Source organism: Cetorhinus maximus, chromosome 13, assembly GCF_964194155.1.
Source record: "Cetorhinus maximus chromosome 13, sCetMax3.hap1.1, whole genome shotgun sequence".
NCBI classification, from domain to species: Eukaryota; Metazoa; Chordata; class Chondrichthyes; order Lamniformes; family Cetorhinidae; genus Cetorhinus; species Cetorhinus maximus.
The window spans coordinates 65,796,019-65,810,690 of NC_135891.1; the positions used below are offsets into that span (position 1 = coordinate 65,796,019).

Here is a 14,672-nt window from a genome sequence, read left to right on the forward strand (position 1 = left end):
TGTCAACCTGTCCTTTTTAATCTGTGTTTGTATCAGTTTTAGTAATAGTGATAGCTTTGATTTTAGACTATCCTCATTATCCCTGACTCTCAGTTTCTGGAATGTGAAATCAGTTTTCAGTAAACGAATTTAACTCAATATTACCCATGCCTAAAGTAGCAAGATCAGTCAAACTTGCGTGGCAGGTACAGCATAAAGTAAAGTTCCCTGTACTTCTGTTACCGTTTTCCCCTCCTCACACCATCAAGACTGGCACAAAATGGGTGTGATAAAAAGTTTAGACTTGGACCTGTATTACACCCGCCATGCACTTTTAAGCTGGCTATAGAAGGTCAAAAATCCTACTGTAAGCATAATGCAGAAACTGGCAGAACTCAGTTTAAAAGGAGTCATAACATTTGCCAGATTTATTCAGTTCACAGAAATACAAGATGTGTTGACAGTGCTTTTAATTCGATTTGCTCCTCTTCTGTAAAGCAAAAAAGCACACCCTCCATTTTCCCTTTGTAGTGAAATCCCAATTTGTACTGTGCAAGGTGAGAAGTCTATAAAAGCTGCACATGATTGAACTTCACCTGCTGTTCTGTCCTGAAAGATTGGGTACCACTCCAGGATAAAGCACTGGTGTTGAGAACACTCTGAAAAGCTGAGTAAAGGTGGGGAATTGTAATGTCTGTTGCTGCCAAGTGTGGGAGGATAGCTATTGCAGTTCTCCATGATAGCTGTTTCTTTAAGCGCACTCAATTGGGGCAGGAAAGTTTTGTGTTAATGTTGGGTTTTGTGTTTCCATGAGCATATTGAAGTTATGATGAACAATTGGTAGAAGTCGTGCAGTGTTATCTATCAAATATAGTATGAGCAAAACGCAAGTTTCTCCCAAAGTGTTAGTGTTTAAATGAATGACGTGTCAGTGGGGAGAGAATGTTAAGCTCCTTTACCAAAGAACACCCACCTTTTCCTTCACTGGCACTTTGTGTTCCTATAATTTTACAATTACATTCAACGCACTACAAATCAATGTCAGTGGTTGGAAGTAATGCAACTCAAGTGATCAATAGCAAGTACCCCAACTATTTGTAATTATTAAGAAAAAGAAAAGATTCTCAGAGGGGGGAAAACGAAATGCTGGTGGTACCAGGTCTGCCGCTGAACCAGTGATTTCCTTCAGACGCTGATCGGCTTGTGCAGTTACGTTTCCTGTACTTATTTCTGAACAGCATTTGGTACTAGAAGTGGAAGTTACTGAGCTGTGAAACTGCACATTTAGCAGGGGTAAGCAGTTTAGTTATTGTCTTTTTAGCAATGCGTCAGTTGACTAATAATTCTGTGGTAGTTCCTGCCCACGCAGTACAAGCTGTTTTCCTGTTGAGATATATACTTGAGTTAAAAAGTTCAAATTCAATGCATTCCAGAATGAATAAACATGCAGATTTTCTCTCTCATTAAGGAAGCTGTAAAAAGAGTTTAAAGGAATCTAAGGCTCCCATGAGGCTTCCTGAGGTTAATGTTGAGTGGATACACCCTTTACAATGTGTAAAGAATGTTCAATTTCTCAGTGATAGTGTTCCTGCCTGCATCATTCACTCCTGCGTCTCGCGGGTCCACTTGATTATAGTCTCAGGAGAGCGGTAAAGGAAGATGAGTTTGGCAAAGAGCTGCTCTTCCAGTTCCAACTCCCCCAGCTCACGAACCAGGAAGATATCAGTGCACAGCTTCAAGATTCGATCAGGGTTGGGCAGTTCCTCAAACATGATGGAGCAAGAGATGCCTTTGAAGAATTCGCGAACAAACTTCCCAATTACCAGCACCACCGACAGGTACAGGCCGACGATACTGAGAAGGGAAAAATTACAATATGAAGCTTCAGTAAAAGAACATGTGTATGATGATATAAATCTACAGATCAGAGTTAGAGTGGGTAATGTCATTATCAAATGAATCTCTACTTGATACTAATCCAGCTTTTATCAGGCCCCATAAATGTAACACTTGGGTATGTTGTTCACAACTTCTAAACAATCATTGATCAGCTGGAATACAATTAATGGTCCAGAGTTCCCACTTGTAGTGCAGTCAGCAAATCGGCTAAAAGTTGTGCGCCAAATTGAGCTAGTTTTGAGAAGTGACCCTTTTCCCTTGTTTCTGCTCAAACTCACTTACATTTTGCTAAATAATCTGCTGTGAGCCAGTGCAATCGGGCAGCATTTTAGAAAGTGAAAAAATAGTTTACATTACAAAATATTCCTTGATACAGTTGTGTGGTAACCTGATGGAGCATTATTAATCCACCTGAAAATGGGTTTAATCACAAAATAAGCACTTTTAATCAGAGTATCTAGTCTACCACCTGTGAGTAACCTGATTTTAACTATAACTCAAAAGAATTTTTAAAAATTCTATACAGAACAACTTGCCAGTAACATTGGTGTATGCTAGGCATTTGTTCAGTAAATTAATAGAAATATTTAAAAGCTTTTAAAATGTGCTTATTCATCACCTTGCACCTAAAAAAGGTTAATTTTAAAAAACCTGCTTGAAGGCCCTCAGGCAGATGTAATTAGTGGAATCAACAATGGTGATTATTTTGATCTTGGGGTATGGCCAATTTGTGATGGGGCCAGAGTCCAGTGCAATATTTTTAAACCAGCATAAAAGTTCACAGAAAATATTAGTGCTGGATGTAATTTGAGCTTTAAAGCTCCTTGATCTTTCACTCTGGTTTGGCTGATTTCAGACAAATTGCTCTGAAAGAAACCAGCACAACCAAGTGGAAACTTTTGCCTCTGTATCAGCCTGGACTTCCTGTTAAGGCTTCCATTCTAAATTCCGACATCCATGTTTAGATGTCTCACTATAATCACATACTCCTGCTGGTGTTGCCCAGGCCTTCCAAGGCTGTACTGGGGCAAGGACAAAGACCGCAGATACATGGAAACACCACCACCTAGAAGTTCCTCTCCAAGCCACTTACCATCTTAACTTGGAAATATATCGGCCGTTCCTTCACTGTCGCTGGGTCAAAATCCAGGAACTCCCTCCCTAACAGCACTGTGGGTGTACCTATACCACATGGACTGCAGCGGTTCAAGAAGGGAGCTCACCACCACCTCCTCGAGTGCAGTTAGGGATGGACATTAAATGCTGGCCTAGCCAACGATGCCCACATTCCATAAAAATTAATATCAAAAAGAATTTCCACTGTGGCCTGGGGACACCCCAGCTGCTCCTTCTGCCTTCTTGTAGGGGCTGGGGATGATGCAGAGTGTGTTCCACTACAGGAAAATGTCTAAGCTGAAGAAATGGGGCAGATTCCCAGTGGAACCGGGTTCTCCCTGACTATAGAAGTACCAGTGTTTGTCCTTAGCCTTGATTAAGGCCCAGGCATCATCAAGTGAACAGAAGCCCACATTCCACTCTTCCACTTCTACCAAATTTTAGGTCTCATCCAAAATGAAGCCAGATCACTGAATTTTCTTCCTCCAATGCTGCCAAACCTAATTGAGAAGTGGCAGTCAATTAAACACTAAGTTAAAAGCAAAAAACTGCGGATGCTGGAAATCCAAAACAAAAACAAAAATACCTGGAAAAACTCAGCAAGTCTGGCAGCATCTGCGGAGAGGAACACAGTTAACGTTTCGAGTCCGAATGACCCTTCAACAGAACTAAGTGAAAATAGAAGAGGTGAAATATGAGCTGGTTTAAGGGGGGGTGGGACAAGTAGAGCTGGATAGAGGGCCAGTGATAGGTGGAGATAACCAAAAGATGGCACAGACAAAAGGGCAAAGAGGTGTTGAAGGTGGTGATATTATCTAAGGAATGTGCTAATTAAGGGTAGAAAGCAGGACAAGCAAGGTACAGATAGCCCTAGTGGGGGTGGGGTGGGGTGAAGGAATCGAAAAAGGCTAAAAGGTAGAGATAAAACAATGGATGGAAATACATTTAAAAATAATGGAAATAGGTGGGAAAAGAAAAATCTATATAAATTATTGGAGAAAAAAAGGGGGGGATCGGAGAGGGGGTGGGGATGGAGGAGAGAGTTCATGATCTAAAATTGTTGAATTCAATGTTAAGTCCGGCAGGCTGTAAAGTGCCTAGTCGGAAGATGAGGTGCTGTTCCTCCAGTTTGCGTTGAGCTTCACTGGAACAATGCAGCAGGCCAAGAACGGACATGTGGACATGAGAGCAGGGTGGAGTGTTGAAATGGCAAGCGACAGGGAGGTCTGGGTAATGCTTGTGGACAGACCGGAGGTCTGGGTAATGCTTGCGGACTGCCAAACCTAACGATACCTAACACTACAAAACCTAAGTTCTGCCAAATCCTATCAAATGCTGGGGGAATAAAATTAAATGACCCGCTCTGGACAATGGGAAATTTACTGGTAACATCATGCACTTTCTGTGTCACACCTATATCACATCTTTAGATGTGTTTGCACCATGGTCTAACAGGAAGTGAGACCTAGGAGGTGCATTCAATAATGTCCTTCAGTGTGCATTGCCAGAGGAAATTTACTAGTTTTTTAAAAAAAGGTCTAGTACATACAATGCAGCTGTCATGCACAAAATAGTCTTAAATGAAAAAGCCCATTATTGAACTGGAGGATAAAATTTGCAAGTCATTTTCCTTGAGAGTTTACCTTTCAAGGGACAGGCCAGGTTAGCACCTAAACATAATAATGTTCCTGACTACCTATGAACAAGACCAAAGGAGATCCACTACTGTTTGAAAAGCACTTGGTCTCCATTCATGATGGTAATGTATATTTTTATTATTAATTCATGGGATGTGGGCGTCGCTGGTTAGGCCAGCATTATTGCCATCCCTAATTCCCCTTGAGAAGGTGGTGGTGAGTCGCCGCCTTGAGCCGCTGCTGTCCCTGTGGTGTATGTACACCCACAGTGCTGTTAGGAAGGGGGTTCCAGGATTTTGACCCATCGACAGTGAAGGAACGGGATATATTTCCAAGTCAGGATGGTGAGTGGCTTGGAGGAGAACTTGCAGGTGGTGGTCTTCCCATCTATCTGCTGCCTTTGTCCTTCTAGATGGTAGTGGTCATGGGTTTGGAAGGTGCTGCCTAAGGAGACTTGGTGAGTTTCTGCCATGGAGGGAGTGAATGTTTGTGGATGGGGTGCCAGTCAAGTGGGCTGTTTTATCCTGGGTAGTGTCAAGCTTCTTGAGTATTGTGGAGCTGCAGTCATCCAAGCAAGTGGAGAGTACTCCATCACACTCCTGACTTGTGCCTGGTGGATGGAGGACAGGCTTTGGAGACTCAGGAGGTGAGTTACTCGCTGCAGGATTCCTAGCCTCTGACCAGCTCTTGTGGCGAGTCCAGTTCAGTTTCTGGTCAATGGTAACTCCCAGTATGTTGATAGTGGGGGATTCAGTGATGGTAATGCCATTGAATGTCAAGGGGCGATGGTTAGATTCCCTCTTGTTGGAGATGGTTGCATGGCACTTGTGTGGCGCAAATGTAACTTGCCACTTGTCAGCCCAAGCCTGGATATTGTCCAGTTCTTGCTGCATTTGGACACGGACTGCTTCAGTGTCTGAGGAATTGCGAATGGTGCTGAACATTGTGCAATCAGCAACATCCCCACTTCTGACCTTATGATGGAAGGAAGGTGATTGATGAAGCGGCTGATGGTGGTTGGGCCTAGGACACTACCCTGAGGAACTCATGCAGTGATGTTCTGGGACTGAGATCATTCACCTCCAACAACCACAACCATCTTCCTTTGTGATAAGTATGACTCCAACCAGTGGAGAGTTTTCCCCCTGAATTCTATTGACTCCATTTTGCTAGGGCTCCTTGATGCCATAACTGGTCAAATGCTGCCTTGATGTTAAGGGCAGTCACTCTCACCTCACCTCTGGAGTTCAGCTTTTTTGTCCATGTTTGAACCAAGGCTGTAATGAGGTCAGAAGCTGAGTGACCCTGGCGGATCTCAAACTGAGTGTCACTGAGCAGGTTATTGCTAAGCAAGTGCCGCTTGATAGCACTGTTGATGACCTTTACCATCACTTTACCGGTGATTGAGAGTAGACTGATAGGGCGGTAATTGGCCGGGTTGGATTTGTCCTGCTTTTTTTGTACAGGACATACCTGGGCAATTTTCCACATAGCCAGGTAGGTGCCAGTGTTGTAGCTGTACTGGAACAGCTTGGCGAGGGGTGCGGCAAGTTCTGGAGCACAAGTCTTCAGTACTATTGCCGCGATATTGTCAGGGCCCATAGCCTTTGCATTATCCAGCGCCTTCAGCCATTTCTTGATGTCATGTGGAGTGAATTGAATTGTCTGAAGACTGGCATCTGTGATGCTGGGTACCTCCGGAGGAGGATGAGATGGGTCATCCACTTGGCACTTCTGGCTGAAGATTGTTGCAAGTGTTTCAGCCTTATCTTTTGCACTGATGTGCTGGGTTCCTCCATCATTGAGGATGGGGTATTTGTGGAGCCTCCTCCTCCTCCTCCTCCAGTAAGTTGTTTAATTGTTCACCACCATTCACAACTGGATGTGGCAGGACTGCAGAGCTTAGATCTGATCCATTGGTTGTGGAATCACTTAGCTCTGTCCATCACTTGCTACTTCTGCTGTTTGGCATGCAAAAAGTCCTGTGTTGTAGCTTCACCAGGTTGACACCTCATTTTTAGGTATGCCTGTTGCTACTTCTGGCATGCCCTCCTGCACTTTTCATTGAAGCAGGGTTGATCCCCTGGCTTAGTGGTAATGGTAGAGTCGGGGATATGCTGGACCATGAGATTACAGATTGTGGTTGAGTACAATGCTGCTGCTGATGGCCCACAGCACCTTTTGGTTGCCCAGTCTTGAGCTGCAAGACCTGTTTGAAATCTATCTCATTTCGCACAGTGGGTTATCAGCAGGAAGTTTCATTGCCCATGTTTGACATGATGCCATGAGACTTCAGGGGCCCAGAGTTGGCGTTGAGGACTCCCAGGGCAACTCCCTCCTGACTGTATACCACTGTGCCATCATATATGCTGGGTCTGTCCTGCCTAGGGATGATGATGGTGGTATCTGGGACATTACCTGTAAGGTATGATTCCATGTCTATGATTATGTCAGGCTGTTGCTTGACTAGTCTGTGAGACAGCTCTCCCAATTTTGGCACAAGCCCCCAGATGTTAGTAAGGACGACTTTGCAGGGTCAACAGGACAGTGTTTGCCGTTGTCGTTTCTGGTGCCTAGGTCGATGCCAGGTGGTCCATCTGGTTTCATTCCTTTTAGGACTGAGTAGCTTGCCAGGCCATTTCAGAGGACATTTAAGAGTCAACCACATTCTGTCACATGCAGGCCAGACCAGATAAGGACAGATTTCCTTCCCTAAAGGACATTAGTGAACCAGATGGGTTTCTACGATAATCGACAATCGTCATTAGACTTTTAATTCTAGATTTTTATTGAATTCAAATTCCACCATCTGCCATGGTGGGATTCAAACCTGGGTCCCTAGGACCTGGATCTCCAGAATACCAGTTCAGTGATACCACCCCAACACCTCCCCCTAATATACAATCAGTATTTGGCCGTAACTGAATGAAATTCTAACAATGCACTGCAGTTAGCTAATCTCTGTAATGCTCCAATAGCCTTGGATAGTATTAGCATAGAGGCAGAGTACAATGTTACTGTCTGATCATCCTAGAAAGATTAGAAGTAACAAGTTGTCCTATTGAGACTCAGACTCCTCCCTTTTCCTACCTGTGTTTTTCAGGCCGTGGAGTCATTCCTTAGTTTTAAGCAGACCTCCGCACGATTACATTCCCCTGTTGCGCCCAAGGCACAGATATCTTACATCATCTAACTAGGTTCCAGCAGTCTTATGGGGCCAGTGGGTTGCAGCAAAGTGTTTTCTATCAGGTAGCTTCCTCAGACAGCCTGACTGAGATAGGGTACTCACTGCTTGTCAGAGAGTGGAAGGGTGAATTTCCCATCCAGCATCCCCCCCATCCATGGTGCAATCACTGCCAAATCTGACCATTCAAATCAAATTGCCTTATTTCAGAATTCAATGCTGGTGTCAGGAGTTGATTGCCCATTTTGTATTGGCTTGTCCATCAATGAAGGGGTGATTCTGTAATCATAATTACCTCATTCCCCAACCTATCTCTGAGCTACAGTTCCAGAGGTGAGGGCTCACCTCCCTCGAATGTAGAATAAGAGGTCTATAAACGGAAGATATCTTTACCCATATCCAGCAAGGAAACCGAGAATTGAAGGGCTGACTTTGTCATTGAAGATGATAAGCTCCATGTCACTGCAATGGTGGCTGGCACACTGGGGGTTCCACTCCTTGATATTCCACCACTTCATCTTTCCATGCGATGTGTTGCCTGGCCCAGGTTCCTCCTCCATCTGCAGTGAGACATTCCTGTAGAAGGCCAGAGTGCCCTCATCACCCCTGGGAAAAGCTGTAGCCATTTAGGAAGCAAAATGCACACAAGATGTCACTCAGTATTTCCTGGGCTTAGAACCTCATGTGGAATGGTTATAGCACAGAAGGAGGCCATTCAGTCCATCTGGCTCTGCAAGAGTAATTCTGCTAGTGCCTCCCTTGCTTGTTCCCCATAACCTTGCAAATTTGTTATCTTTAAGTTCCTATCCAATTACTTTGTGAAAGTCACAATTGAACCTGCCTCTATCACCCTCTCAGGTAATGCAATCACTCAGTGCTTAAAAAAGGATTTTTCTCATGTCACTTTTGGTTCATTTGCCAATCACCTTAAATCTGTGTCCTCTGGTTCTTTACCTCTTAGCCAAAGGGAACAGTTTCCCTCATCTCTGGAATCATTCTCGTGAATCTTTTCTGCATGCTCTTTAAAGTATTCCCATCTTTCCTAAAGTGCGGTGCCCAGAGTTGGACACAATACTCCAGTTGAGGCTGAACCAGTGTTTTATACAGGTTTTGCCCATGTTTATAAAGCCCAGGATCCCATATGTCTTTTTAACTGCTTTCTCAACTTGCCTTGTCGCCTTTAACAATTTGTGCACATACACCCCAGGACTCTCCATCTCAGTTACTATGCCAAGTCCACGTACCCTGTGAACCTTCTGGGTCCTTGGAGAGGGGGCATGTGGTGTCCAGTGATACGCTTGAGGCCTTCTGTGACTGGTGGGAGCTGCAGGGCCTGGAGTGCATCATCTTCCCCTTAATTCTTTAATTTTCCTTTAAAGTTTTGTTTTTTGTGACAGCCCCCCCTTTAAGGGGCAGTTCATCAGTTTACTTATTTAACTCTTGTACTCAAAAGAGTATAAACCCTGCGAATAGGGAGGTCTTGTGGTGCAGTGGGTTCCTACCTCTGAGCCAGAAGCTGCGGGTCCAAGTCCCACTCCAGGACTTGGTGGCCACAGAATGTGCATTTGTTGCGTGGCCAAGCAGGTTGATTGTCAACCTGGAAATACTTCCGATATGCCTATGGCAGGCGGGAGGAGTGGGAGAGTTTTCTGGTCAGCCAGAACCATGTGGTAGCTGTGGCGCAACAGCCTCCCCACGTTTAAGGAAAACTCCATGCACAAGCTCTTGGGGTCTATGGCAGGCTTCCTCCTCAAAGTGAGGGACTGCTAGAGAGAGAGAGAGATAAACCCCATTCAGTTGGGACTTCTCAATAACCCCCCTATATACAGGTATCCTCAAGAGGTCACTGGAGAAGATCCTGAGTTAATTATCCCATGTCTTCACTCACCTACTCGAAGTCGAAAAGCTGGCTTAGCTTCAGGCTGCGCAGTCGCTCGAATGTATTTTGGCAACAGACCCTCAATTAGCCTAAAATGAGAGAGAATGGTTATCATTCCGAATCATCAATGTTCGTGAGAAAGAAAAAGAGATCATGGCAAAACCAATCCATGCAGGCTGCAGTAGGGTCGGTGCCTCTGGTGGTCAGCATTCCTGCAGGTTTGAGTCTGACCACATAACATCTGACCCGGTGATGCTCGTGGTTTTGTGCCAGCTGCTGTGCCAAGAAGCAAGAGGTCACCCGTGAGCAGGTGAGGGAAAGCCAAGGGTATGGAAGGAGGGGGAAGTGAAGGTTAGGGGGGTGTCGGAAGAGATGGTAGAGAAGGGGCAGGTGGCGTGGGGGGGGCGCGGGTAAAGCAAGAGTGGGGGAGGGGGAAACGAGAGCAGGTGAGGGCGGGGTGGGGCAGCGGGAAGCAAGGCCAGGGGTGGGGGAAGCGAGGCCGGGCATAGTGGGGGAGGGTGGAGTAAGCAAGGCTGGGACTGGGGCAGGGGGGAGGGTTAACCGAGACCAGGGGAGGGGGAAATGAGGCCGCAGGATGGGGGGAGAAGAATACAAGGCCGGGGGATGGGGAAATGTGGGAGGGGATGGACAGAAGGGGTCAAACGAGGGCAGGAGGAGGGGGGATGCGGAAGTGAGGGCGAGGGAAAGCGAGGTCAGGGGAGGAGGGAAGCTAGGTTGGGGAATGGGGAAGTGGAGGGGGAAGCTGGGGATGGGAAGTGGGGAAGGGGAAAGTGAAGGCGGGAGAAGGGAAAGTGAAGGCGGGGGAGGGGATGTAAGGGAGGGGAAGCGGGGGGTGGGGAAAGCGAAGGTGGGAGGGGAAAGCGAAGTTGGGGTAGGGGAAGTGGGGAGGGGGAAGGATAAATGAGGTTGGGAAGGCTGTTTTCTGACCCCCACCTTACTGAATCCTGAGTCCATGGACTCCATGAATGAAGACCCGTGATTGGCGATCCTATCTATTTCCAACTGTTGAGCTCTCCAGACTGCTGCTTACCACTCTGCACCTAGTCATGGCTCTCTGTGGCAAACGGCTGGTGACCTTATCAAGCCTGTAGCTTCAACAGCTGCCGGTTTCAGAGAGGGGAGGGGTAAATACTGTGGCGGGAAATTTAAATAAGCTGATTGACCGGCTGAAGGCAGAGCTGGGGAGGGGTACATTTGATTCTAGGAAACACCTGATCATATTGGGACTGCTGAAAATCTTAGGCCTTAGGCTCAGACGAGCCTCAAGGACCCAGTTCAAAAGCACTCTTAACAATTAACTGACGACACTAGTCCACTTTTTGAGCTCAGGTCTGCCTGGTAATTTGTGCAATGCTTCTTTTGCTCATTTCTGTCTTCACTGACAGCAGGTAAATAGAAATGTTAGTGAATTTTCAACATCAGCAAAACCAAATACTGAACTCGAATCCTGGTCCCACCTAATGTTCTGCCCTGTGGGGTTGTCAGTGAGGTGCAGCCCAGCAGAAATCTAAACCAAGCCAGGCTGGTGGCTGATGTAATGAGCAAAGATTCTACTCGGTTATTAGCACTTGAAGTTGAGGGAGAAGATCGGCCATGATTGTACTGAATGGCAGAGCATTCCTGAATTACCGAATGACTCCACCTCCTATTTCTCATGTTCTTGAGTGCACTGTAAAGTCCCAGGGAGAGGCCTGCGTGCATCAAAACGTCTGAGGGAGAAAGTCCCAATGTCATGGGCAGGGGGTGGCGGTGGGGCACAGCGGTGAGAGCCAGAGAAAGAAAAGGAGGGAAGAAGAATGTGAAAGAAAGAAAGGGAGAGAGAGCGATGGTGGAAATGGGGAAAGACAGAATGGTACATGCAGTGGCAGATAGGGAGACAATCAATTGACAATCTCTTTAATGAGATACAGAGGGAGGGGAGAACGAGAAACAGAGAACATAATGGGTAGAATTTTCAGCTGAGGGTCCCTGGTGAGCTGCAGGGTGTGTAACAAGACAGAAACCCACTGGCATCTGTAGCATGCTTTGCAGTGCCTCTTTAACTGGGCCATGCCATAAGCAGCCTACCTCCGAGTTCTCTGACCAGTCAGGGGAAGAGAGATTGGATCGTATGCTGGATCTGTCAGATCCACTGGACTGATTCCTGGGATGGCAGGACTGACATATGAGGAGAGATTGAGTCGGTTAGGATTATATTCGCTGGAGTTCAGTAGAATGAGGGGGGATCTCATAGAAACCTATAAAATTCTAACAGGACTAGACAGGGTAGATGCAGGAAGGATGTTCCCGATGGTGGGGGAGTCCAGAACCAGGGGTCGCAGTCTGAGGATATGGGGTAGACCATTTAGGATTGAGATGAGGAGAAATTTCTTCACCCAGAGAGTGGTGAGCCTGTGGAATTCGCTACCACAGAAAGTAGTTGAGGCCAAAACATTGTATGTTTTCAAGAAGGAGTTAGATATAGCTCTTGGGGCGAAAGGGATCAAAGGATATGGGGAGAAAGCGGGAGCAGGCTATCGAGTTGGATGATCAGCCATGATCATAATGAATGGCAGAGCAGGCTCGAAGGGCCAAATGGCCTACTCCTACTCCTAATTTCTATGTTTCTATGTCAAAGGAAGCATTTCTCATTAAAGAGACCACGACATGGGTTACAATGACTTACCAGCATTTGGATTTTTGAGGCTGCAGGAACCACAGGAATGGAGAGGAAACCTGGGAAGGGCTGACCCCCCACCACACCACACCCACCACCCCACACCCCAGCTCTCTCTCTCTTACCTGGGGGTCCTGCTGCAGAATCTGAGGGGCTGCAGCGAGATGAGCTCTCCCAAGGACAGGGGAAAGAAGACTAACTTTCTAACCAAACAGGCATGGGTGGAAGTGACCGAGGAAGTCTGCAGTAGCTGTGTGGTCCCTCTGATGTGCAGCCAGTTCACTGAGAGTATTCAGGGCCTCAGGAGGGCAGGAGAGATGAGTGGGGTAACACCTTCAGCTGCCAAACCCTACTCTCTGGTTTCCCAGCATTCTCCCGCACAGCACTCCCCAGAACAACACATCTTACAGCTCCACTCATTCCTCTTGCTCAGGGATCACCCTCCGGTGACAGGCACCCTCATGACCAATGGTAATAATTGATCACCTCTTCCACTGGGAAGGAGGGTTATTCCAGAGGCTGAAGGTGCCATCTCCCGTGAGAGCCTGAGATTCCTGAGGCACTGGTGCTCATACATGCTGAGAGAGCTGAACTTGTAGGTCCAGCATCCCATCTCCTTCCAGCTCGATCTTGGTATCCATCCCCTCAGCTCTGTGGAGGGACATGTGACTGAGGAGAGGGCAGCTGGTGCTGCTGCAGATGTTGCTTTTCCACTCGTTCCTCATCAGAGGTGCAAGGTGGAGCTGCATAAGTTGCTCCCATGCCCTGGTGGAGGATGAGAGCAGGGAAGTGTATCTGAAGGTGAGTGAAGTGCAAGACAGGTGAAGTGACTTACAAGAAGTTGGCAATCACGCTGTCTGAGAGGGATTGCTGTGAAGCAGCCTCTCACCTGGCCATGGCTGGAGCTCTTTATTTTCACTGGTCAAAGGCTCCCCAGCCTGCAGGTTTCACTAAAGAAGCACTACCCACTGTGTACCCACCTAAGTGACCTTGGTGAGTTCCACACAGCTTGAGGAATAGGTATGCTGCCTGTTAAAGCCAAAATGCAGGGTTAAAGAGACACTTCATTGGCTTTTTTCATCATATGACCTTACTGACAGCTTCAAGGGGGCTCCCCACTCGCCTTCAAGCCCACCTGGGTAAAAGTTGGAAGAGGTCAGGAATATGTCGGGATCCTGACCCAATGTCACTTCTAGTAGATTTAACTCCCCACAGCCACCAAACCTGCCTCCCTTTGCCCAGAAAGACCCCCTCAGTGAATCTGAAGCAAACAGTTTGAGGTGGAATTGCCATGAAAACATTACAGTGACAGAGGCAACAAGTATGTAACATACACTGGCTTCTCGCGGGTTCCTTCCAGCAGCTGAACCAGCTCCCTTTTCACTTCCCTGTCCGTGCAAAGCACTGTGTGTTTACCAAAAGCTTCAGGATTCATCAACAGGGAAACATTCCTGAAGGAACATGAGAAACACGAATCAGGATCCTACGGATTTACAAGGGCAACACCAACTGAGGCAGACTGATCAGAAATAACTCTGCTACAGGGGGTCACCCAGCTGTGGGGTTCCACATCCCGAGCAAACTATCGATGTCACACTGTCCCTATGTGTTTCAGTTCTCTGTTTAATATCATAACATTATATATACAAGGAAATGCAGGAAGCAAAATATAAATTTAGGATATATACAGCATATATTTAATGTGTGATCCATGTATAAATGAGATATCTTTAAACAGGAACAGCATGGTTTAATTGCAAAGTAAAGCTCCCTCTACACTGTCCCCATCAAACACTCCCAGGGCAGGTACAGCATTAGGTTAGATACAGAGTAAAGCTCCCTCTACACTGTCCCCATCAAACACTCCCAGGGCAGATACAGCACGGGGTTAGACACAGAGTAAAGCTCCCTCTACACCGTCCCCATCAAACACTCCCAGGGCAGGTACAGCATTAGGTTAGATACAGAGTAAAGCTCCCTCTACACTGTCCCCATCAAACACTCCCAGGGCAGATACAGCACGGGGTTAGATACAGAGTAAAGCTCCCTCTACACCGTACCCATCAAACATTCTCAGGGTAGGTACAGCACGGGGTTAGATACAGAGTAAAAACCCCTCTACACTGTCCTCATCAAACACTCACAGCACAGGTTAGACAGAGGGTAAACTATCCCTTACATTGGTCAAAAATTGAACCTCAGCTGTAACCTTAAAGTAGCTTCCCCCTACCCAACAGTTTTCAGTTTTGGAAACCAGTTGTACTGTTCCTCAGGGAGATTTAATGCCAATTTGCGCAGGCT

At 46.6% G+C, this 14,672-nt stretch overlaps 1 protein-coding gene across 1 annotated transcript in view; it reads right to left on the minus strand.

The window, feature by feature from the left end:
• Window positions 1–396: 396 nt before the first annotated feature.
• The window catches only part of LOC144689095 (piezo-type mechanosensitive ion channel component 2), a 190,222-nt gene continuing 175,946 nt past the window's right edge, over window positions 397–14,672 (minus strand). The window contains exons 46-49 of the mRNA XM_078556243.1: window positions 13,706–13,822; window positions 9,704–9,783; window positions 8,209–8,431; window positions 397–1,833 (exon numbers count right to left, since the gene is read on the minus strand). Coding sequence (XP_078412369.1) covers window positions 1,581–1,833; window positions 8,209–8,431; window positions 9,704–9,783; window positions 13,706–13,822 — 673 coding nt within the window. The 3' untranslated portion in view covers window positions 397–1,580. The remainder of the gene's footprint in view (window positions 1,834–8,208; window positions 8,432–9,703; window positions 9,784–13,705; window positions 13,823–14,672) is intronic.